This window comes from Epinephelus lanceolatus, chromosome 10 (genome assembly GCF_041903045.1).
Source record: "Epinephelus lanceolatus isolate andai-2023 chromosome 10, ASM4190304v1, whole genome shotgun sequence".
NCBI classification, from domain to species: domain Eukaryota; kingdom Metazoa; phylum Chordata; class Actinopteri; order Perciformes; family Serranidae; genus Epinephelus; species Epinephelus lanceolatus.
This window is the reverse complement of record NC_135743.1, coordinates 11,057,212-11,083,654: the sequence shown is the minus strand read 5'-3', so window position 1 is coordinate 11,083,654 and position 26,443 is coordinate 11,057,212. Positions and strand designations below refer to the sequence as shown.

The window sequence follows — 26,443 nt, the reverse complement described above, 5'->3', positions numbered from 1 at the left end:
TAAGCTGTAAAACATGTAAACCAGGGATACTCAAAAATCCAAGTGTGAATCAAACTATTTTCATTGTGAATTAGACAATAGTGAGTCAACCGGCACTCTATCATATATAAACATGACATTTATATTTGACAAATATATTTTTTTCATATTTGCTGAAACTGTCGCTCTATTCACTCAGCCCTAAATGAGACAGATAATCTGTGGGTGAAAAAAAACATATTCTTCTGACTATTCTATTGACTTGTAGTGCTTCTATTGCTCTTACCACATGTGAATGTAAACAGCCAATCAGAGCCGAGGAGTCTCAAACGCAGCTGTCAATCATGTCAGTCACTGATTGTGAACTGCAGTCAAACTGTCAAACAAAACAGCGCTGATCACATATGAATCAAGATCCTGTTACTGCGTTACTTATTTCTCACCTGCGATGTTTTCAGGAACATTTACTGTACTGTTTAGCTGTAAAATGAGAAAGTTGGTCCGTCTGGTGGGCGGTGCTTGGCGCTTTGGTCGACTGTGTCCTACATGCTGGCAGGGTCACAGTCACGAGCAGTGATTGACACGACTGACGGCTGCGTCAGGTTGCTGTTAGTGTGCCGCTGTCAACTGTAGCAAATGCCATTAGAGTGGGAAAATGTGGACTGACATCTGAATCTCATGTAGCTCTTTCAGAACATACTGACAGCTTCAGCAAATGTGAAACATGGTTATTTTCATAAGTGACTAACTGTAGTTTTAATACCAAATACTGTACATTTTAGATGGACTGTGAAAGAATTTTAGAAAACCAAGTTTCCCAGGTTTCCACCAACCCAGACAAATGCAAAAGATCCCTCTGACTATTAACAGACACCAAAACTGAACCTACTGTGTGAACATGCAGCCGTGCACGTTGCTTGTTTGTTGTGAATAACACTGCAGAAAGTTAGATGACACACTGAAGAATCCGCAGCAAAAGCAAAATTAAGTATAACAATCACTCAAAAAATAAAAAAGCAGAAGGAGCTGATGGCCTGGAGACAGACCAGTAAGAGGAGAGACATGAGGCATACTCATACACTGAGGTAGGGCTTCTTGGAACTCTGTGTGTGTGTGTGTGTGTGTGTGTGTGTGTGTGTGTGTGTGCTAGAGCTGCACAAGGGCAAAGAAGGACAAATGCACATTATGAATCAGGACACGTAGATAATTTTCTCAGTGTGTGTCGGGAGAGGTTTTTGAACAGTGTGTCACCTGTCTACTGCTGGCAGCCAAAGTTTAAAAAAAAAAAAAACAAGTATTAAAGACAAAATGTCTTTAGCCTGTAAGCTGCTTAATAGTCCTATTTCACAACAGGCAAAGAGACCTTTTTTAAGACACATAGAAAAGAAAAGAAAAACCCACTGACTTCCAGACGAGGGAACCGGGAGTGCAAAAATGCTAACTCATTTCCGGGTTTTAGGACTCATTCTTGGAGCACTCTACATGCTGGTTTTTCAAATATTGTGCAGTTTTAAAGCTGCACCACTGACTAAATCAAATGACTACATGCTCATGGTTAAGAAGCCTCAGAGAATTATCACCTGACTGCAGTTTCCCTCAGCGCTACGAGGCATTCTAGCGCCTTTCAGTTCATTGTTTTGGTTGTGCAGCTTGCAGCTTCACTGTTATGGTTCCGCCTAACCACTCTAGCAACCATGTTGCTCCAGCAGGCAACTGTGCACTGTCTGCTCAGTGCCAAACAGTATAGAGACACAGTTAGCAACTATAGCTGGTGACCACTGAGGAGCATTTAGCAACTAAAGAGCCAGATATTTCCCTCATGGGCTGGTGGAGACCAAAAACAGAGCTAAAAGAGAGCACATTCGTCAGGCAGGAGCGTTGTAGTGAGGGGCAATGTGGGACTGATTAACCAGGGCCTCAGTGGGAGGGGGAAAGGGGGGTAACTCAGCTTTCTTTTGCATTTTTTTTTATTTTTTAGTAATTAGTGCCAAACTAGATTAAAATTGGCTGAATAATCTCGTTGAAAGACTGAACATTGTATAAAAGAACAATGGAAGCTCTCTAAGGCTCCTCTCACCCCTTAAATGTGCCAAATGGTTTAGTCTGCCCCGCACTAGAGTTCAAATGCAGCTAGAGCTGAGTGATTGCTTCAAAAGTTGTGTGACAGAAACATGGATCAAGAGAGGAAGGGCAAGGGGCCCACAGTGGCCACAACTTAAAGGTGATTCTGTGTTTAGAGCTTGTTTCGTCGCCATGAAGTGGTCAAAAACCTGTAACTGAAGTGGGTACTTTCAGTGACAAGTGCTTAAATTAGCACAGAGGTGTCCCCCAAGGTTCAATGCTTGATCCTCTCTCAAGATACGTAACTCCAAATGAATGCTGACATTCTGCATGTGAGCCATACCAACTTGCAAGATAATAGTTCAAATCTATGCAACTTTTATCCTGATGCACAGCTCGGCCACTAAACAGCCCAAAATACTAATTCATGGTGTGTTAGTGAGCCAGTATGCACCAGAGCCGAGGCACAAGAAAACCACTATATGTCACCAACAAGTTAAATAGACTACTGAGTCGAGGATTTTTGAGAAAAGAATGAATGCATGCTTTGTGTTTCATCCTTCAAAACAGATTCAGATCCATGTTGAAGAACAAAATGTCACTGAACATGCAGTACTAAGAGCCTTTGTGCATGAATTGTAGAGAACTAAGAGAGAGAGAGAACAAAGATCTCAATCTACATCAAAACATGCAAACTGTAATACTGGAGAATCAGAACTGCAGGTGGCACTATGTTTCTCTCAAATGTATTTACTGTTGCAAATCAAAAGTATTTAAACATGATTTCCAGGAGACAAGACTGTATAACATAATCTTTAGTGTTTTTTTGTTTGTTTTTGTTGACTTATTTTTACATCTGTGCATTACATATTTGTCGCAATAGAAGGAGAAAGCTAATTTTGGGAGAAAAAGAAAATGAAATGTGAAAGCTCTGAAGTTAGACTGTAATGTTCTCCACTTCTGCTGAGAGCTACTAAGAAGTCCTCACAACTTTTTATTTTTGACTCATTGAGGAAATTTTCAACATTTCTGTGTCATTTTTTCGTTCAGTAAATCACATTCTGGATGTCTTTTTTTTTGGACTCCAAAAAATAGAAATTGTGCTCTTTAACTAAAGCAGCAGCTGTTACCAAGAACACATGAGGACAGAAATTGACAGAAAAGCAGGTAGGGAGTCCTCAGGCTTGTTCTTTCCTGATAAACCAGTGTGCCATCACTCAGTCACGACAGCTTTGTTGTGTGAAATAAAACAGATGCTCTCAGAGCAGTGTGCTTCAATGGTCTACTTGTTCCAGTGGAAAGTTGCTTGCTTGGTGTCAGGGGAAATGTCATGGATGCTTGGCATTTCCCCAGATTATGTATGCCTACGGTATATGTGTGTGTTTTTGTCTGGGGTAACCCAGTCATGGAAACAGATGTTGTCCTCCCTCGACTCTTTTGCTGTCTCGCTTATCCAATTTTCCTTTCTCCCTTTCTCCCTCTGTCTTACGGCCAGCTCAGCAAATCACCTTGATCCTCTTTGTATTTCCTTTAGCTCTCAGCCACATGCTAAGATAGCAAACCTCAGTGGCTGAAAGGTCTTTTGTGCAGCTAAAGCTACATGTCAGGTTGTTTTTTTTATTTTTTGCTTTGTAGGCCTCAGGGGTATACATCAGCTGATATGAGGGATTAAGCAGCCAACCCCCCGTCAGGAAAAAAAAACTCCTAATCTGCAATTTCTGGAATATCCGTTGCATAATCCTGAACCTCAGTCCACAGATTACGCAATGGATTTGCATTTTTGATGCTTTGTGTGTCCTGCTGTTGTTGGTGAGAATCATTGCTGAGGCAGTTTGGTGACTCTGACCCTGTTTAGTCTGCACTTTGGATGTGCAGTTCCTTCTGTGTCGGCTTGCATCTAAGTCTCTCTCTCTAGCTGTCTTCTTAACTCGCTGTCTCAGCTTCGGACAGTCAGCAGCATCTCTGCCCACCTTGCACAATCTTGCCTCTCGCTGCGTCACCAACCTCCCTCGGGATTACTGCCTCACGCTGCCTGTGTGTGCTGCTGTTCCTGCTAGATTTGCATCTGTCTCTGTTCATGTACATTCTTCCTGTCCTGCTACTGAAGTGTTCTCTTCTGTCTTCAGACATCCTCTTAATTTATGTCCCGCTGTCCGTCAAACATGTGCTTTGTTGTTGTTGTAATGTGTCTCCTCTGTCTGTGTTCCAGGTCTCACCTCCTTTTCTCTGAGCAGTCAATATGCCAGTCATCTCAAACCCCTCTGTGTTTCTCTGCATGGGATGTCTTGCTCTTGTGTCTGTCTGGTGTCTCTTCCTGCCTGTCTTTCTATCTTTTCCACACAGAAAGAGCTGATATGATAGAATCTCTCACAGACTTGAGTCAAAATATCAATGCATATTAATGTTTAAACACAGATTTGGTGGTATCTATTTGCAAAAAAATTCTATTATTTGAATTTCACATGATTTCCTGAGAGATTCCACAGGAGCTTTAAGTGATGAATGACTTTCATCGACGTCTGTTGAGGATTAGCTGCAGCCCAGACAGCTGGTGCAGTTTCCAGCAGCCTGTAATTAACACAAACAATCAAGTTTGGAGCAGACAAGAAAGCTAATTAGAGCAGAGATTAAACTGAAAAATAGAAAACAAAAATGTATTTTCCACTCACTGTGTTGCTCTCTGCGAATAAGTGTACCTGTTCTCTCAGCATTTCAGGAGAGGTATCTCAAAATGATGTTTGCCTCAGGTCTGTTTGCTATGATTTAGTGGTCCTCAGCAGACCTGCACCCAGAAAACCCCCAAAACCCCAGCCTGAGCCGAACCTGGTTATGTAGGTTTAGACATTTAAATTTTGCTTACTTCTGTTATCATGGTGGATGTCAGGTTTTTGTAAATGCTAGTTTAAAGGTGAATTCTGGTTGATTATAATTTTGGTCATACTGTCACAGTTTTGATTATTGTTTCTATCAGTGAATATAACACTGTACTCACCAAAGTAGTGGCAGAGATCTGGGGAAACAACGACAAGGCTACAAAAAAGTGTGAATACAAGAACTCAGAGATGTAGGCAGTGACTACATTTACATACACAAAGTATTCCGGTATGTGCCCTTATTCCAAAAGAGACTATCTTCCTACTGAACTGTTTACATGGCTAATTAAAAGGAATTTTCCACTAAGAGGGGCCGTAAACATGCCACGTCTTTAACCACGTGGAAATAGGAAATAGCTGAGTGCTACTCTTGTGCCTACTCCTAGCCAACTTTTAAGGGCGCTGAGGCACGTTGCATCTGAAGTTGCGAAGCCAGCCAGCACCGTATCATAGCCTACTTAGGAGAAATTCTGATTGCTGAGCTGATCTCAGAAATGATGTGTGCCACGACAGCGCTGTTTGGCATTTGAGCGCGCCTGCCGCATGTCTACATTAAAAACAGTGAATTTAAGGGCACACAAAACACGGCGTATGTACGGCTCCATATTCCCGTTTACATGTCGATGCCATTTTCAGCTATGTTTGACAGGGGTTGATGTCCTAGCATTGTTTTTCAGGTTAAAATATGGGAAAGTGGAACGGCCAGAGTCATTTTTGCCATTTTACCACTTTCACCGGAGATGGACTTGTTTAACCGTGCGAACACATCCTCCCACTTTTATTCATTTCAGCCACCATCTTGATAAGGTCGGAGTTTTTTACGCATAACCAAAAATCTGTTGATATCCAAGTCTTTCATAATGTTTAACAGCCTTTGCAAACAGCCATGCAAAACAACTGTTGGCGAGTTGGTTTGTGTACAGCACATCCATCACAACGCACGGAGCTGACTGTAAGAGGCAGGCAAGAGGCGGTGTGTTGTAAACTGTGGCTAAAACTCCAGTTGAGACACATATTTTGAATGTGCTGTATACATGCCCAAATAATGCTCCTAAAACCCAAATTATACCGGCATATCCAACATGTCTTAATCGAAAAAAGCTTCACTCAGCATAAGGCCTAATTCAGAATATCCAAACAGAATATGCTGTTTACATGACCCATATCAAAATCAGAATATTGTCATACATTAGTGTGCATGTAAATGTAGTCACTTATGATTTGGCAAAAAGAATATATCCACATATTTGATACCAATGGATGCCTTACGATGTCTAGTTGGGCTTGGGGGCGCCACTGCTGTTTGGGGCCGATGAATAAATAAATATATCAGTCAAGTTCAGGTTCGGGTTTATTCGTTCTTGGGTCCAGCTGGGTTCGGGTCTGCCTTTGGTTTTAATGCACAGGTCCATCTCTTATTTAAATACAATAGCAATAGGTCCATTTACATTTGGGCTTATACTTTTGGGCCTGTGAAATATTACATCATGTTCTTAACTTTCTCTCCTTTTCCTTCCCTGTTTCTCTTCCCTTTCTCTTCTCTCTCTGCAGTGCATCAGCCAGCATTAGGCCTCTTCCCTTCTGCTTCCCTTTTTCCCCCATGCTTTTGCAGAAATGGCTGTTCCTACTGGAGCCTGTGCTAACTTTCTCTTTCTTCCCTCCCCCCATCATTCCTCCCCTCCATGTTTCTCTGCAGTGTGATGGCAATTCTATTTGTGTGATTATTTTTAAATTATCTCTTTGGTGCTGCATTTTTTTGTATCCCAGGGAGTAAAAGTTAGACTTTTGGTTTTTTAGATATTTATGTACATAAGGCCATGGGCGATGTGCTGCCATGAGTCTCAACCAAACTTTTGATGATTTCAGTTTATCTGATCAGCGATGTGTTTCCTGTCCTCTCCCTCATCTCCCCTCCCCCCCATCTTGCGATTCGAAACAAATGCATCCCCAGAGGTCAAAGTTGAGAATAGCACAAGATCATTGGTTGAGAGCCATGCTGAGGCCTCAGTGGAAACTGCAAGGTGCAGTGTGAGAGAGAAACATTTGGAGTTACAGGTGTGTAACTCCTGGCCGATGAGAAGTATGTGTCATGATGATGATGGCATATATAGACTCACGCTTCTATATATGAATTTAGCTCAGTTACCAATTGACAGAATGCAAGAAACTAGTGCTGCACACTGCAACCTCTTTATTTCCCCTCAGATTCACAGACTAAAAACACCTAAAGTGTTAATTACTACAAAACTACAAAGCCAATTAATCAAATTCACAACCATCTATGATTGATGAGTGGAAATAAAAAATATGCAAGAAAAAAGCTCTGCCCGATACAACAGAAAAAACGCATGCAATGAGCATTGGGAGTAAGCACGCAAAAATACAAAAGTTACAGTAGCTACTCTATTTTGTAAAATAGTGTTCAGACAGTTTGCCTGCAAGTACTGAGATACTGGAAAACACCAGAGCTCTGCCCATGTATCACCCTCTCCCTCATGTCACGGGTACATGAAAAAGAGGATGATGGCCACCCTTACCTCTAAAACCCTGTGACCTGCAAATACACAAGGAACAATAAAGTGATACTGGAGGTTTCTAACTGTGTGTTCTCCACCCTGTTTCACTCTATAGCATCTCTCTGCCATGGAGCCTGTGTGGAGGTGGACTCAGACACAGAGGCGGTGGCCAACGAAGGCTTCAAACTGGGCTGCATCTCCTGTAAGATGAGGGGCGAGGTGCCCGCCAAGGCCACGGTCGACTGGCACTTCAAGGCTTCGGATGAGACTGAGTTCACCCACGTGAGTAGTAATAAGATTTGCAACAAGGTTGGAGCGTATCTGTGTTCCCCAGCTCAGTAACGTCTTAATATGATTCATTAAGGAGACCTTTCAAAGGGTTTCATGTTCTCAGCAAAGGCCAAATGTGCATTGTATTTTTCCCTGGGCCAATATGTTGAAATTAGCCTATAGCCTGCTGATATTATATTCCTTGAAATTTACTCCCTCAAATTTGTCGAATAGACAGTTTTCTTGATTTAATGGCTGATCAGATTTTGACCATTCAAACTGCATTTAAAACATCCATCTTGCCCTTACCAAACTCTTACAAAGTTAGTTAATATCAAGAGACGATGGACCCTGAAAACATAGGGATGACAACCAACAGGGCAAGAAGGACTTTAAAGGTTTGGAAAATACACTTTCATTCTTGCAGAGAGGTAGATTAGAAGATGAGAAAATCTGTGTCACTGCTGACGCTGCATCAAACCACCTGTCCATCTCATGCTCACTTCTGAACAAGACACCAAGATAACTGAACACTTTTACTGCTTGAGGCAGTAACTTCCTTGGTACTGACTCTCATCCCGACTGCTCCACGCTCAGCTGCAAACCACCGCCCCAGTGCATGTTGGAGGTCACAGTGTGACGAAGAATCACCACCGTAACTCAGTAGAGGGGTTAACCCTGGAACCCTGGGAGCTGTGTTATCCAGGGCAAATGGCTCATGGTAGGGTCTCCCAAGGTAAAGTCATCCCAGGGGAGGGGCCAGACTAAGAGCAATTCAAGGGACCTTGATGAATTGGCCAATGAGAGCTAGAGTACTTTACCCAGTATCGAGATACCGGGCCTCCCTTCCGGAGCTGACAGGTGAGCATGTGGTGGCTTGGCCTTGAGCCATGGGGCCCAGTCTGGCTCAGCCTGAAAAAACATCATGGAGCTGCCGCCCTGTGGCCCCACCTCCCGCAGGGATAGGCATCTGGGTTAGGTGCATCATGTGCCGGGCGGCAGGCAGGGTCAGGTACCGGGGCTGACTCTAGGGACGTGGAACATCACCTCTCAGAGGATAAGAAAAACATATATCCTACACAGCCGTTCGTAATGTTTTGACAGGGCTGAACTTTTGTTTCTGTATTACATTTAAAACTAAAATTACAGAGATTTAAACTGCCGCCCAATCGCCAGAAAAAATGTTGATATTGTACCTTGGATTTGTACAGTATTATGTAACAGATACGTTGAAACTTTACATTTCAACAGCGCTGTGTTATGTGTGGTTAGATTTAGGCACACAATCCACTTGGTTATGGTGCGGAAAAGATCCTGTTTAGGCTTAAAAAATAAAGTTTTGGCGGCACTATCACAGCTGGAGAAGCCGCTAATGTCTAAATAAAAAACAGCTGCTATTCATAACACTGTCACCTGGTTAAAAAACAGCAATGAGTCACTACAAAACAACTGGTTTTGTTGTTTGTTGATCTCAAACAGTGGTCAGCTCATATACTATGTCACTTTGGAAACGCTGATATGATATGTTGAAACATACAAATGTAAAGTATTCATGCGTTTGCGGAAATGTACAATGCCAACAATTGCCTCTGGTAACTGGGCTGTGACCCTAAACTTCCTGAAAAAAGGCCTGATGAAGGAAACCCACTCCCTAGATTTTCCAGCATATCTAATGAGGGTGAAGCCTGCAGCCGAGGAAGTGGCTGTGTGGTTGTGGTTTAAATTTGGGGGAAATCGGAAATTATGTAAATCAGCATAGTCAACACTGGAAGAAATGTTGATAGTTTCACCATTAAACTAATGTCCACCACATCAAATGCAGCAATTTTCTCCCTGATTTAATAAGTTATCATGTATCCACTAAAGCAATCAGCACAAAGCCCCAAATACATCCATCACAGCAGGGTCATTTGTCTTCTTTTCTGGGAAACAGCTGCAATGCATTTATCATGAGAGAGAGCAGAGTCTTGCATTTTTTATGACAGGCTTTTTTTCCCCCGTGTGTCGACTGGAAGACAGCGTTTTTGCTGAACTAAGGAGTCCTCACCAGGCAAAGCAAAGAGGCCATTACAGTATAGTCTTTTAGCGGGAGAGATCCCATTAGCCTTCTGCTGCCATTTAGAATCTGTATCCACTAATTCACCAGGAAGAGCAGAGGTCAGGTCGTAACTGCAGCTCAGTCGATACAAAAAATCACCAGCAGTGGTGATGGGGAGACTGGCCGTGTGTTTGTATGAATATTCAGTCATCGACATAGAACAATCGGTTTGTTTTATGCCTTTTAGCTGCAACCAGCAGCTCTGCAGCTCGCTCTGTCGGTTGGTTGATTGGTTGGTCCACCAAAATTTCCCCACCCTTTGATAGCCAGTTTTTGCCCTAGGACAGTGGTTCCCAACTGGTCCAGCCACAAGGTCCAGATTTCTCCTTAGTCATTAGCTCAAGCACCACACAGTTTAATATATTCAGCGTCATACTTGTGTTTGGCCATGTCGTCAAGCTAGCTTGCTGTCTCTGTCAAGTAGCTGTCTAATAGTCATTCACTCTACAGCAGGAAACAGCATCTCATAATAAAAGCTCTGTGCTGGAAATTCACTGTACCTAAAACTTAAGTGTGTTTTTTACAAGCTTGACATGTTTGTGAGTCACTGTCGGTCCATTCAGAATGGGCCAGTGACCCACTTTTGGACCACAACCCACCAGTTGGGAACCACTGCCCTAGGAGGCTGAAATTTGGCATGAACGTCACAGCTATTGTGAATTCATGTTTTGTTTTAAAGGGCTAGTGTATAGGATTTAGGGGGACACATTGGAAGAAATGGATATAATAAGTATGTTTTCTGTAGTGTATAATTACCTGAAAATAAGAATCGTTATCTTAGAATGAACTGTTTATATCTATGTTGGGAGCAGGTCCTCATCTACAGAGTCCGCCATGTTGCACCACCAAATTTCTACAGTAGCCCAAAACAGAAAAACCAAACACTGGCTCTAGAAAGGGCCATTCACATATTTGTGTCAATCACCATAGTTAGCAGCCCCTCTGTGATGAGTGCGGTTGGAAAAACACCAATTTTTTAACATGAAACTGCTTTATTCACTGTTTTTACTGGTTTATATCACTGGGTCCATTTGTTTTGGAAAGTCGGCCTAAGTGTCCTTTTGCAAATAATTAGGCTCCAGCTAAAAACCTCCTAAATGTCTGGATCTCAAGTTATCAGAGAAAAAAGGTGAGCACACATTAGCAGCTGAGCTAGCAGCCGTCTGCAGCGCTCCGAGGAGCATTGGAGAACTGCAGATTTCTGAAGTCAAACTGCTTTGGTCAGTGGTCTTACCAGCTTGAATAACCTTGTCCACTTGTTTTGGAGAAGAGGAGACCTCTGTGGATAATTTGGCTCCTGGTAAAAAAAAAAAACCCTGAACAATGAACACTGAAGGAATGTGTGAGTCCATGGGAGAGGTTTCAGCTGGTTGCAATCTGTAGTCCACACAGCCAAATGCCATTAAATCCTATGATTCCTACACACCGCACATTTCATAATGAAAGTATGTATTTCTGGCTCTTTTTGTCATTAGGAGCCAATGGACTGAGGGTCACAGGCAGGTTTGAGACGTCAGAAAGTAGTCAGAGATGGATTAACTCGTTGTTGTTGACAGTAACAGAAATACAGAACACAACCTCATTCCCCATGGAGGTATAAGCATGTTTCAAGCACTAAAAGTGTCATTGCATACTGGAGTGAACTGCATGTTCATCAGCCAAAACCTTTGCCTCAATGCAAAGCTTACATGATTTGTAGCAAATGGATTACAACACGCAGGGACACCAGTATTATCTTTTAATGCTCCTATGCCTGTAACCCTTCTCATTCTGCTGAGCATTTAGTCTCTATTTCTCTCTTCGCCTCCTTTTCAAAGACATTCCTCTCTGTACTTCTCTTTCAGTTATACAGCTATGAAGAAAAAAAGCCCTATATCAGTGACTCACGTTTCTACGATCGTCTGGACTGGAACGGCAGCAAGCATACGGACGACCTTCAGGATGGCTCCATCTACATCCTCAATGTGACCTTCAATGACACGGGGACCTACCAGTGCACGTTCAGCCGCACCCTCATGTATCCGAACTACGAGTTTCAAACCAACGCCACCAAGATAATCTCCGTGAAAGTGGTGCCACGACGTAAGGACAGAGGGGAAGGATGTTGTAGCCTACTGAATGTTTGAGCAGGGAAAAGGGAAACTGAATTAGCCAGTTGCTTTAAGAGATAGGGCCCTAATGTTCATCATGTAGTGGTGTTGACACTCCTAGAGGTTTTATCACAGCCCAGAAAACTCTGCTGTCATAGCGACACTCAATTACAACTGCTTGAATCAATATTTCTATATTATCGAAAGAGGTTGTTCATTGTCAAAAACACACAAACAATTATCTTCAAACTCTGCAGTTCCCCCTCAACTCTAAAGAACATTGAAAACAATTAATCAATGCAGGTTTAATGAGTATTTTGAGTCAATAACTGCTCTCCTCAGCTCTACAGAGCATCTTTCAGCTCTTCATTTTGGATTTCCCACCTTCAACTTTAGTGTTTGTTTCACAGCATTCAGGCTATTTCCCTCAGGAGGTGATGGAGACAAAAAACAAAGGTAATTGGGGAGTGAACATTCACAAGGCAGCCACAGGTTCGCAGTATTAACTTAAAAGATGACTTAATTTCAATCAGGAAAAGCTCATTCTGAGAGAAAAGAATATGTATTTGCATGAGAAATGTTAAAAGTCTTTACCGATTAGACCCCATTATAATGTCATATATTCCAAGAAGGTGGTAAAGACGTAGTATATTAGGGAACCCATCCTATGGAGTCTAGATGCTGGTTGTGATGAGTTGAAGAGGGAGCTGAGGATCTGGATGTGAAGAGGACTTTTGATGGGCTTGTCCTGGGCTCTGGATAAGGTGACTGGCGGCAAACTGGGTGGAGGAGGATGTGTAAAATGACAGCTGACAGGAGCAGAGAGGAGAACAGATTTAAAGTTTGGCAGCAGCAACATGAATGGCTGAGGGAGATCATGGCTGAGTTTGATTGGCTCACCAGGAGAGGGAACACCCATAGTCAGCTGATTGGTGGAAGTGGTGGGAGTGGTATAGAAAAAGAATAGTCTTCCAGATTGAATTTATGCTAAGCTTCATATGATGATAATATGTTGTGTTTATAGCTTGCTCTGCCCCAAAGTGGTTAAAAAAACTGTAACTGTGAGTCAAGTACCTAAATAAGCACAGAGGTGTCCCTCAAGGTTCGGTGCTCGATCCACTGAATCTCATCACTTGAATCAGGCTGATTAACTAGTGTTTTGTTTTTTTTGTTTTGTTTTTACTGCCAGGCTTCCTGTAGCCTGTGGGGCTCTTACTGCAGAACACTGAGCCCCTGTGGACGTTTGATAGCTTAATGAAGTCTTCCACTGCTGGAAAGATGGTCTTTTTTTATAAAACCAGGCTGTCCATGCAGTAAAAATGTAATGTAATGTAATGTACTTTATTTATATAGCACTTTACAATGACCACAGGTGAATCAAAGTGCTTCACAAGACATTAAAAAAAAATTAAAAACACAACACACAACACATTCACGAATACAAAAAACAACAAATAAAAGGATAAAACAATAAAATAAAATAAAATAAAACAGGAGCATCACCACATTACTGAGTATTAAAAGCCATCCTAAATAAATAAGTTTTAAGTTTAGATTTGAAGAGGCTCAGGTCAGAGGCGAGACGTATGTCAGTGGGGAGTTTATTCCAAAGCCTGAGTGCGGCAACAGAAAAAGTTCAGTCACCCCAGTGTTTGTGTTTAGACCTGGGCTCTCCCAGCAAGAGTTGGTTAGAGGACCTCAGAGCCCTGCCACACTCACGGACAGTTAGCATCTCAGATAAATAAGATGGGTCGAGGTCATTAAGAGCTTTAAAAACAAATATTAAAAGTTTAAAATCAATTCTAAAACGAACTGGAAGCCAGTGGAGGGAATAAAGGACAAGACTAATGTGCTCTCGTCTGTTAGTGTTAATTAAAAGGCGGGCAGCTGCATTTTGCACAAGTTGAAGGTGGCTAAGAGCAGACTGGGAGACACCAATAAACAGTGCATTGCAGTAGTCGAGTCTAGAACTAATAAATGCATGAATAGCTTTTTCAAGGTCATGACAGCTTAAAATGTTTTAACTCTGGCTAAAAGAGGTAGTTGGAAAAAGCTTGTCTTAACAACATTGTCAATTTGTTTATCAAATTTCAAATGGTTGTCAAAAATTACCCCCAGATTTCTCACCGTAGGGCTACATGTAGAAGGCAAGGCGCCCAAGCTGGTCGTCCCAGTATCCCTAAACACAATGCATTCTGTCTTATCCTCATTTAAATGAAGAAAATTTTGAGTTAACCAATTCTTGATATTAACAATACAATCAAGTGAAGAACTTAGTGCATTATTATCTTTTGGCTTCAATGGCAGATCGATTTGCAAGTCATCGGCATAGCAGTGAAAAGATAGATTGTATCTGGCTATAATTGACCCAAGTGGTAACATATATAATAAAAAAAGCATAGGGCCAAGAATAGAACCCTGTGGGACCCCACAGGAGAGGGGGGCGCTAAAGGAGGACAGGTCACCAAGCTTACAGAAAAGCTTCTATCAGATAAATAAGACATAAACCACTTAAGTGCAGTGCCATGAATGCCAACATAGTAGTTCAGGCGTGATAGGGGGACTGTATGGTCAACCGTGCCAAAGGCTGCCATGAGATCAAGCAGCACTAAGACAACGGGACACTTGGCGTCAACAGACAGTGCAATATCATTGTGCACCTTTAACAGAGCAGACTCATTGCTGTGATGAGACGTAAAGCCAGACTGGAATTTCTCAAAAATAGAGTTGTTTTCTAGAAAAGACTGCAATTGTATAAAAACAGCTTTTTCTAACACTTTAGAAAGAAAAAGAAAGAAGAAAGAAAAGGCAGATGAGAAACAGGTCTAAAGTTAGATAACACTGAAGGGTCAAGATGAGGTTTTTTAAGAAGGGGCCTAACTACGGCATGTTTAAAAGCAGTTGGGACAGTTCCTAAACTCAGGCAGGTGTTTATTAAAACTAAAAGACTAGGCCCTACAGTATTAAGAGCTGATTTCAGCACTCTGGTAGGAACAACATCCAGTGGACAGTTTGTAGGCTTCAGGGATTTCACAATATCAGCAAGAAAGACATACATACTTTTGATATTGGTGCTGTATGACCAAAGAAATTAATTTGTTAACTTAGGTTTGGGAGCAGGGCCACATCTCAGCTACACCTCTGATTACCTGCCAAGCCACAGTGTTGTGAAACAAAACTGGTTGAAAATCGGCAAAGTATCCCTTTAACTGTATGTGCAGCAGGATTTAGGCAGCGGTGAATTATGACTTGGTAATTCAGGCCAGAAGGTCGTGACTTATGACTCATCGTTTAAAAGATGTATGGTCTGGGCAGCCCTCATCCTTTTCATGGTACAAATTAAATCCCACCCCCTTTCTATAAGCACACTGATACAATATACCTCACCTTATCTCCCTCTCTGTCTCTCTAGTCACCAGAGGACTGGCATCCATCTTGTCTGAGGTGATGATGTACGTCTCCATCATCGGACTGCAAGTGTGGCTTGTGGTTGAGATGATCTACTGCTACAGGAAGATCGCAGCAGCAGGAGAGGAAGCTCTGAGAGAGAGCGCGTGAGTTAACACTTCAAAACACACAAACAAACACAGCTAGCCTCTTCTCCAGTGCCAGTCCTCCTTTTCAGATCCTGCTGGGCCGTCCAAATGTCACGACTTCACACCAACCGCTATCACCTTTGTTTTTCCTTCCTGAAACTGTTTGGGAAGCAGCGACACAATCTGTTTCACTCTGCTCTTTTCAAAAATAGCAAACATTTTCCTTTTTCCTTGACTGAACTGACATCTTGTTCTGATTCTGATTCACTGATCTTGACTGCCTGTTTCTCCTTTCCACTACTCTCTTTCCTTCAGGGCGGAGTATTTAGCTATAGCATCGGAAAGTAAAGATAATTGTGCAGGTGTACAAGTGGCAGAATAGCACCGGTAGGTCTGGATTCTCACTAAACATCATGTCTGAATCTTCTTGTACTTATGTGTTTACACTTGTTGCAGTGTTGCCACCAGTGTACTGGGTTGAAAGTAAAAAAAAAAATCAGCATCCCTCTAGTACTTGAATGGTTTGTTTTCTTTGGAATATATATTCTCCAATACAGAATATTGCATCTGAGATAGTAGCTCAGGTAGGGGACCTCTGCTTTAGCCAACTTTACTTAAGCCTACATGCATCTGTAGTTAGCCAGCAAGCCACGTTCAACGTTTGGGTCTTTAAAATGACTGAGTCACCTACCAAAGTAACCAAATCATTTAACTAAAGAAGGCGATATGCAATAAGTAGATAGATAGCTGTGTGCACAGCCTATCCTATATTCAGAGCAAATGCAGGACAGCAGATTCAACTAGAAAAGATCTCCGGCAAGCAGCCTGAGCTGATCGCAGCCACTCTAGACAATTGTAATTTCAGCAAACATGCCGCAGCATGTTTCAGAGCATGTTAAAAATATATGCCTTGTCTATTTTTGATGGCACTACAGCACATTGGACAAAACAGTTTTCCTGCTAACATGAAGTTAGCCTCAAACTATTAAGATAAATTGTCCCCTTAAATTACTTAATGTATCTGCTCAATAAAATTGCATTACTTATGTTTTTAGGCCTCCCCTCTGGACTCTTGCCAAATGCCTCTTTAATTTAGTACAAGTTTATTTTTATCTAGAAATAAAATATTATGTTGTGTTTTCTTTGACATCCCTTCAATGCATTTTAGATTTTCTCTACAAACCAGCGTTATTGTTTGCGCTTTGAGAAAAGGTGAAGTGTTACTTCATGTTATGACTGTTACGAATTCATTGTCCTCACAGTTTTATGTTTGTTTTTTTTCCATTCAGGTCGAGGAAGTCTTCAAGATTGTGACCTTGAGGAATCTCACATTCCCTCTTTCATGCCCTCTCCTCTCACCGCCACTCACATCCCGCCTTCCTTTCCACATGATGGAAAAAGCAAACCACAGAGAGGAGAAAGATCTCCGCTGAAAGTTTTCTCCTAAGTGACTTTCTGCAAAAGAATGACAAGGACTGAATTTTATCTGGTTTTGAGGGACTGAGGGGACGCATCAGGTCGTGATGCAACGGGACAGAGAGAGAGAGAGAGAGAGAGAGAGAGAGGGTTGAACTGTATATAGGTGTACACATATGCACAGATAATGTTATATATTATAGGCAAACATTGTATATCTACTATCTGCATGCTTCAAGCTAATCAAAATGACCAACATCATGCTTCTGATGTGAGTTAGTCTGATAAGCGTTCTCCTGAACCTGTGAGTGTTTCTTCTGTGCGTTTATTAAGCTGTTCCACATAAAAATGATGAATCAACATTGTCATAGCCAAAATATATATAAAAGGTTTTTAAAGGATTCATTTTGAACACTGGTAAGACTTAATTTGACTACAAAACATCTCACTGTTCTGATGAAACACTACTGGAAAGTACAGAGGAAACACTGCTACAACAGCTGATAATTTGTCCAGATATATTCAATGATTCATTTTTAATTTAATTAAATGCCAAAAAACAACAAGTATTTAGCAGAATTTCCCCCAAATCAGCCTGAAACGTGTCAGGAAACAGCATTTAGGCCAAAATGGGAGACATTAAATAAGAAATACCAAGGACAAGAACACAGCGCCCGTCCATCATATCAGCAGTGGCCACATTAAGCCAATGTCTAAACTTATAGGACACTTACGTGTGCGGTTCAGTCCTTCCTGACAACACAACTAACCCTTTTATTTTATGTCTTTAAACATTCTTAACATATGGCTGTATCTAGGCTAACAGCTAACATGCTAACTATTATTTATATGTCACTAGTGACTTGAAACAAATTTAGGACGATAGGAGACGGGTTGAAATAAACCGAAATTTCCCTTTAATTTCAGTGGAATTTCCTTTTCATCAAAGCCTTTTCAGAAGACTGCCACCCTGTTAAAACTAGCTGTGTTATGCAGAGTTCACTCGGATGATGGTGAGGAGCAAAAACAGGCCCTGCAGCCCATGTGTGACTTCCTGTGACATATGAAAAGACGACGCCCACTTCCACCAGGCTAATTTGTAGCACACCAAAAATGAATATATAAATAAAAAAATGCAGCTTTACCAATTTATCCGAAGTGTTTTTAAAGTGTTTAAAGTAAATTTGTCTACAGTGGAAACTTCCCCACTGATGTGTAATTTCACACAAATGTCTTAGTGTTTTTGTAGAAACTTAAGGGCTTGGCTAATTGCTATATACTTAATATCCAACTGCCGTGGGCAAATGTACCACAAAACCTGTCCAGTGTGCCTCCCAGGGTGAAGCCAGTGAAAACCAAAAAAGAAAGAGCTGAAGCCTTGTGACAAAGCAGCTGTCCTGATTTCTCTTTCCAGGCAGCCTGTCACTGACTATCAGTGAACATTAGAGGGCAGCGAAACACTGCCATTCTGCATGCTTACTGTTCATCTCTTTTGTACCAAAGCTGAGTTACATACATTTTGAGATACTGAGAAGGGGGGACACACACACAGGAATATAATACAGAGGAACTGCATGCTAACTGATGGAATAAGCAAAGTAAAGGATAAAAACAGAACGTCCAATAAGATACTAACTAAAAGAAAAAAGATAAAACAAATGATATCGCAAGCAATGCTACACACTGCTTTACTGGGTGATTTACTTTCTTGGTATGCTGCATCAGTTAACATCTAAATGCCTTTTCCTGCACAGATGAACGAACCAGTGAAATGAAAACCACACTGCTCCCCACATTGTTGGTCTGCTTTGTGTCCATGTGAATAAAACTGCGGTTTTCACTTTATGTGTAGTTGTGAAAATGTTGCTTGCCACAAAAAAAAGGTGATACACAGGAAAAAAAATAAAATTGCTGAGAAAATCAGCCGTGTGTCATTTTAATTCTTTCAGTCTTATATAAACGGAAGGTGTCGGGGATTTCAGCCAGACGTGTCCTCGGTTCACACTTAAAGTTCATTTCCATTCACACGTTTTTTTTAAACATGTTGATTTTAGGCAAACAATGCTTCTCCAAAACCCTTTTCAGTTATTCATTAACACCAGCAAGTATACGTTTTTCACACGGTCATGAGGTATTTACTGATGTAGTTTAACTTGTACAGGGGATCAGATGGAGATGGAGGGATTTCTTCACATAGTAAAACGTGTTGATGACAGTCACGGTCGTAGACAAGGTTTTGGAAATATCCCAACACACCCCCTCTCTCCCCTCAGAATATCATGTCCAGACATCAAGGGACAAAAAAATGCTGATGTAAAGCCTCATCTACCCTTTATTTTGTTGACTTAAAAGTAGTCAGATGTACTCGTATTGAGTCGAACTATATTCACCACCTCCCATCTGTATGCCTCCACCAACCAGTCAAGTTGCAGTGACAGTATGTCTGTCCAGACTCATATGCAGCCATGACAGTAGACAATGCCTCAAATATGGATGTTGCTTCAAAGAAGCTACAAATTCGAAAAAAGTGAATGCCTCACACAAATCTTCAACCCGGCAATGCAGGAGATCTACACTATCAGCACAGTTTCAAGATGGACACCCAAGATTTGCTGCTCCTGAGTTATGACGTTGAGTAATAGCCAGAAAAGCATTTTATGCATAATATTATGAAGTTACAGTGAAGGTGACCTTTGACCTTTTGGATATAACAAGCCACTTCATCATTTTATGCTGTCAGATATTTGTGTAAAAATTTGGCATAATTAGCGTATGAATTCTTGAGTTATGGCTGGAAATGTGCTTATGAAGTCACAGTCATACTTTTTTTTTTTTTTTAGAGAGTAATTTTTTGGCAGTGAAGAAAGGAAAGAGAGATGTAGATCCTTCGGCGTACCCTGTACAGTAGCCTGTTGTAACTACACCTCAGGTGACGAAGACCTCCTGTCTGTTTCTGTAAGCTGAAACCATTTCCCTCAGTGGAAACAAAACTTTAACATATTTTTATTTCACAGATTTAACGTTAGCATATTATATTTGTTTGGAAAACATGTTTAGTATAAGACAGTTGTTTTGTCAGTGAACCTTGTGAGTTATCAATGGAGCCGTATTTTGTAAATTGTTGCTGTTGTCCCTGGCTTCATATGAGTAGAGGAAAAAGTCCGCTAGCTGCTAGGCTAACTTATACAATGTAAAATGCCATAGGCTTGTGCTAATAACATTAGCATGTTATATTTGTTTGGAAAACGTGTTTAGTATAAGACAGTTGTTTTGCTGGTGAACCTTGTGAGTTGTCAATGGAGCCGTATTTTGTAAATTGTTGCTGTTGTCCCTGGCTTCATATGAGTAGAGAAAAAGTCCGCTTGCTGCTAGGCTAACTTATACAATGTAAAATGCCATAGGCTTGTGCTAAAAACATTAGCATGCTGTATTTGTGGGGGAAAAGTGTCCAGATAAAGACAAGTGTTTGTCTGTGAATGCTGCAAGTTAGAGTGAAGCTGATTTGTGTACTTGTGTTTGAAATCGTCTCTATTAAGCCATGTTTAATGTGTGTTTAATGTGTGTTTTGAATCAACTTATCTTTACAGCACTTCACAGAAACCCTGATGCCAACTAGTGTTTGGGAGGTGTAACTGCAGAGTGACACAGACACCACCACACAGGTATAGATGTTCTAAACAGCATAGGCGACCTGCGAAGGCTCTGGATCAAATAACTGACAGATGAACGTACAGAAAAATTAACCATTCCACCACAATCCACTGCAAGATGTGACCCAAGTCTTTTGAATGTAAAGACACACAGACTCAAAGATGAGCGAGGAGCTGTTGCATGTTTTAGAACTTTTCATTTCTCTCCATGGCGTGGTGTACAATCACATCTTTACAGTACATTCTCATCCCCACTTCTCATCCATCTCTCTCCCTCAATCTACCCTGAATCCCCCCCCTCCCCCCCCCCCCCCCTTAATAAATATTACACCATTTTGTCATCTGCGGATGGCCATGCACAGCGTGGCCCACATGCTTCTGTAGCCGTAATTTTCATTGAAACAGAGAGAGCTGGACGAAGGGGAACAGCACAGAGGAAAGAGAGGAAGAGTGGGGTTGAGCGATGAGAAGAAGAAGAAGAAAACAAAGTGATGGGTGAGATGTTTTCACATCATCGGAGGCCAGAGTCGAGTGGATGGAGAGGACAGGCTGAAAATAAACGACAAAATAATAAAGATAGAAAATAAACAAAATAAAAAGAGACAAGTGAGTCAAATTAATCTTACAAACACACACACAAATAAACAATACTGCAAAACAGATTCCCTTTTTCTTCACCTGGGCTTACAAAAATCTGGTTGGTCCTTTAGTTGTGAAATGTCCGGCCCAGTTGGACAATGAAGTAGCTGACAGTTCTGGTGTTAAGGTTTCCACCTCATCAAGTCTCGGTAAATCCTGAACTGTTAAGCTCATTGACATAGAGAGTGAGCAACTGAACTTGAAAGAGAAATCTCCAAAAAAACTTAACTCAACAAATGCTAATATGAAAATGCAACATCTGAAACAATGAGGACTCCTCATGAACACTCACGCACACATCTGTCAAGTCATTACCTTCTTTGCTTGTTTTTTTTCACTGCCTCTACACACATTCACACACAATTCATCATTATTATTATTATTATTATTATTATTATTATATACTACTTTGTTTGAAACATTCAAAAAGTACTAGCATCACTATTGTCTTTATTGCTGTGACCAGTAATCATTCTCGTGTATCTCCTCTTGGTCTGCACTGCAACAGCAAATCAGAGCACAAAATACCCAAATGACTTCTTGTAAGAGCAGGACAGGACTTCAGATCAAAAGTCATCGGTAATAATAAATACTGTAACAGTCCAGTCAGATGCAACTCGTTGTCCTAACAAACGATCCAATACACTGATTTTGAAATAAGATAAAACCCCGAAAGGGAGGAGTGGGATGGTGCTTGAAGTTCATCTTCAGATGTATAATTTACATCTAAAAAATAAAGGTGAAAACTAAAGTGTCTGGTGTTGAAATGTTCCTCATCCCCGTTTCATGGAGGCTTGACGACCTCAGAGGGGGCTCAACTCGGACATGGAGGAACAAATCCCAGATGGAAAGAGCGGGAGAGGCGTCCTGCTCCCTCTCCACTCTCTGTCTGGGTGTTTGTTGGTCACATCCACACAGCAGGTGGCATCCCCCCATTTTGTTTCAGCAGGCGTTCACTAGCGGCAAAGGTGTCTTAACTGTTCCCAGGACTGAGAGGACATGGTCCAACTTTCCAGAATCACTGATCCCTGTGAAATGCCAGAGGAGGAACTGAAGTCTATGATAGTCATAAAATGGTGGGCTCTGAAAATGAAGTTATTCTGAAATGCAGCTGGCCATTTTGAAATGTCTGTATGAGTCTTGAGGAGTGGATGGTCTGAAATCGGCCCACCAGTGGCCTGTTTACACACACACTACATACAGGTGACTTGCAGCTGTAGGTAAATTATTGCTGTGGTCCTGATAGCGAAATTGTTACTGGTTGAGGCTGTAGGCGACTGTCGCCATTTCAAGTCAGTCAGGTGAGGAGAGATGTGGGTAATGTGGTCCCCCTGTGTATCCCACTCCTGGTTTTCCATTTGGAGATGAGGCAAAGGGCAAACTGTGTGTCTCCTTTCTATTCTACCAGTCCACCAGGGTGTGTTCAGAAATGGGAGACAGTCAGCAGGGAGCTGTTAACCAGAAGAGGCAGGGCTCAGGCCTCAGTCAGGGACTCTGTGAGAGTTTCATCGGGGGGATCCTGCTGCACCTCTGGGACCACGATGCCCCGGTGGAGCTTTTCTAAAGACTGCTTCATCTGGGGGATAAACATGGATGGGGTGATGGGGTGATGGGGGGGAGAGGTCGAGTGAGACATACTGGATTACATAATGCAGCGAGCACATTATGAGCACAAGCAGTCTGTGTGACGCATGAGATTTCTTGCTGACTGGTCCCTGCAGAGGTGCGCTAAAAGCATTTTGCTTCACACAAGTAAAACACACACACACACACATACCTGGTCAAGAAGCGTGACAGAGGACTGCAGGATCTGCTGCCACTTGCTGAGCTGAGCCTGGTGAAATTGCCTCTGTAGCTGTAAGACCTGAGCCCACTCTCCAGCTGTCTGGGGCAAAGGACTGAGGAGAGGAAAATGGGAGGGGGGAGGAAAAGGAGGGGAAGAAGTGGGAGGAGAGAACAAGACAAATTCAGACTAGGGATGCACTGAAATGAAAATTTGTGGCCGAAGCCTAAGCCGAATATTATTAAACACTTGGCCGAATACCGAGTACCGAATACCGAATATCATTGTTTAGTTTTTCATTAGTGTTTGCAGATGAACCTCCTCCAGATTAGTGTTGTCACGGTACCAAAATTGGGACCCACTGTGCGATACCAATGAAAATATCATGGTTCTGAGTAGTATCACGATACCACAGCGAAAATGAGGCAGATGTGCCTTTTGTCATTTATGAAAAGATAAATCACTTTTCTATAATACATCAATGATATTTCAATGGAATAAATTACTTATTGACTTATTCATACTTCAAAAACAGCATCAATAAGTGATTAACATAGGGGGGATCAAAATAAAATAAATAAATAAAATAAAAATCAACCAGCCACCCTCCTCCCCTGACAGTCCCCTCATAAGTAAAGAACAGTCCCTAAAGTGCGGTGAGGTTTGTGGGCCGTTACTGACACAAAGACAGAAATATGAAAGGCTCGTTTCTCCTCTGACACATCACATACCTGTGTTCGGCTGGCTCAGCTGTTCAGGTACTTCTGGGCAGTCATGACCCCAAGAAGAGGATATTATTGGAACCGACTTGCCGGGTACGGAGAACGTTACTGTCTGTGTCTGTGACCCCCGTTCAACCCACAATCGGTGGGATTCGCCTTTCGTTTCTGCTGCTGGTTGAAATCTGTAGGCTGCTCGCACAGCGTGCTGAATGATTTAAGCCTATTTTGCTCGCTCAAAACTATTTTTAGTCGCAAATGCGAGTGCCTTGACGGACGGATCGCCACACTGCTGACATTTTATTCCGCCCGTCACGGCACACCGTTTGATCGCGTTATCAAAACACGCCGCTATTATTCGGCCTTGCTTTTAACTTATTCCACCGAATACCAAATGTGTGTTTTTTTGCAATATTCGGCCGAATATATTCGGTTACCGAATAATCGGTGCATCCCTAATTCAGACTATAGCCAGTAGGCAGACGTGAGGTCATGGTTCTTAAACCTGAAATAAAGGGGGCAGCACAAACAAGCTGTCACCTCGACACTGACATATAATCACATTTTCTTTTAATGATCAGCTTCTTAACAAACAGATGCCTATGTACATATCCAGCAGGTACGGAAACAACCAGGTACGGAAACTGGGTTTTCTCAACTTGATGAATGCAAGTCCAATATTCACTCTCTTTTAGCTCTATTCTGGTCTCCACCAACTCCCCAAGATACTATGTGGCTCTTAAAGGGATAGTTCTGACTTTTTAAAATGGGGTTGTAAAGGGGCTGTAAAGGTTCTTATCTGTATTCAATGTAATAAATACAATAAATGGCGGTCAGCGCACTCCCAGTTGGGAGAAACAGTCAGGAGTGCCACTACAGAAGCTCAGCAATGTACTGCTGTAGACAGGGGGCAGAAGCAACACACATTTTAGCAACCTATTAAAAAAAACAAAAAAAAAAAACCTATCAGCCCACGTGTACGCTATATTTAGAATACTTTTACTTCTTTACCTTGCTGCCAGAGGCCCTTTCAGACAAGGAACTGAAACCATTCTCTGCTTTCTTAACACCACCTGACTCCCTTGACAAAAACAGTAATTTTACCTGGCAGAACATGTGAGCCGCTGGTCAACAGCTGCCTGTATTGGTTAGTTTATGTTATTGTGTGACTTTGGTGAATCCAATCTAACCCTTTGAAACCCCAAACTCACACAATAACACAAACTGACCAATCATGGTAACAGTGGACCTGCAATTCCCATGCTCTCCAAGTTAAAAATACTGTTTTTGTCAAAGGAGTCTGGTGGCTTTGAGGAGAGCAAAGATAATGGCTTCAGTTCCCCGTTAGTACAGGCTGTCTGACAACAAAGTATAGCAGTGAAAATACTCTACTTAGCGTACACATAAACTGATATTGATTTCTTTAAGTGGCTGAAATACACTTCGCTGCTGACCCCACTACAGCAGTGGACTGCTCAGCTTATGTGGTGGTACTCGTGCCTGCTAAGTACCTCTTACAACCCTCCTTCAAAAAAATCCAAACTACCCCTTTAGGCAATTCAATCCTTCACTATGTCTACTACTTAGTTGTTAATGTTGCCTGTCTCCTGTTTGGGGAGGTCGTGTGCAGTGTTTAGCTATTTGGCTGAAAACAATGCTGATAAAAACAGTGAGAGTGAACCAAAACAGTTAATTTGCAGCCCGAAAAAACAAAACAATGAGCTGAAGGACCTCAAAATGCTGTGTAGAGTCAGGTGATCATTCTTTGTGGGTTCAGCATTAGAAATCATGTGATCTATTGTCAATAATGATAAAATATTAATTAGCTTTTCATCTACTTAACTTACAGAAGACAAGGGGATATGTTGCTTTGCATTAACTTAATACTCTGTGGGATATTTCCCACCTGAGATCCCACAAGAATAACTCCATAAGCCTGACACCACATGCCAATTAACACCACAACAGAGTCTATATTTGCATGGAAAACAGTGTGGTATGTTTACCTGTCAGCAACAGAATAGGAGTGCCACGTCTCCAGTGTATGGGCTGCCCTTTCCAGAGCATAGAGCTTGTAGAAGAGCAGCATGTTGAGAGCCACCAGCACCACCAGACTGACAGGGACAGAGAGAAAAGACGACTGTCTAATTTACTGACTGTGAAAAAGCTCAAAAACAGTGAAACTGCTTTGACAAGAAATCACTCAGAGAACATCAATAAGATGTCAACAGTAGAACAATACTGCCAGCACGAGGTGAGCACACACAAATATCTGTTGTTTGTCAATTTAATCACAACCTAGAACTTATTCACAACACAATGTGATTTTATTGAAGGAAAAATCCACCCTGACACAAATGTTAGTGTTACCATTACACTGCATGTTGTGTTCCTCTGCAGAATTTATCGCTGGTCTCATACGTTTTGTTTCTCGTTTATAACTGATCAAATGTAGATGTTAAATACCTAAATTTAGGACTACTTTCTAGACTCAGATATTACACACACAGATAGCTATTTCTTCTCTGGCAGTGGCTGCCATAGACCACAATGTGTTGTGTGCTGAGTGAAGGATGCTCCGCTATAAGCTGTTCATGTCTCTATCTTCATGTTGAACGCTCATCAGGAAACAAATCTTGCTCTTTGACGTTACTAGAAGTCATTCTGGGAAATGCTTAACTGAACTGGTGGTACATGAATCAGGTAAAGAAAAAGTGGGCAGTAAAATTCCTGATACACAGTGATCACACACAACATGAATATTCAGCTAGGAATATTTGAATATTCTTTCCATTTTTGTCATACAGAGTTTG

The 26,443-nt window shown here is 41.7% G+C and overlaps 2 protein-coding genes across 6 annotated transcripts in view; one reads left to right on the top strand and one right to left on the bottom strand.

Moving 5' to 3' along the window:
- The window catches only part of scn1ba (sodium channel, voltage-gated, type I, beta a), a 28,397-nt gene extending 9,635 nt beyond the window's left edge, over nucleotides 1-18,762 (top strand). Inside the window, exons 2-6 of the mRNA XM_033639801.2 lie at nucleotides 7,545-7,711; nucleotides 11,642-11,879; nucleotides 15,300-15,441; nucleotides 15,739-15,810; nucleotides 16,713-18,762. Of these exons, the coding sequence (XP_033495692.1) occupies nucleotides 7,545-7,711; nucleotides 11,642-11,879; nucleotides 15,300-15,441; nucleotides 15,739-15,805 (614 nt within the window). The 3' untranslated portion in view covers nucleotides 15,806-15,810; nucleotides 16,713-18,762. The remainder of the gene's footprint in view (nucleotides 1-7,544; nucleotides 7,712-11,641; nucleotides 11,880-15,299; nucleotides 15,442-15,738; nucleotides 15,811-16,712) is intronic.
- A 2,060-nt stretch (nucleotides 18,763-20,822) lies between these two features.
- Nucleotides 20,823-26,443, bottom strand: part of gramd1a (GRAM domain containing 1A) — a 40,799-nt gene continuing 35,178 nt past the window's right edge. For all 5 annotated transcript variants that reach the window (XM_033640642.2, XM_078171502.1, XM_078171503.1 and 2 more), the window contains 3 exons: nucleotides 25,637-25,744; nucleotides 22,906-23,026; nucleotides 20,823-22,704 (listed from right to left, as the gene is read on the bottom strand). In XM_033640642.2, coding sequence (XP_033496533.1) covers nucleotides 22,603-22,704; nucleotides 22,906-23,026; nucleotides 25,637-25,744 — 331 coding nt within the window. In that variant the 3' untranslated portion in view covers nucleotides 20,823-22,602. The remainder of the gene's footprint in view (nucleotides 22,705-22,905; nucleotides 23,027-25,636; nucleotides 25,745-26,443) is intronic.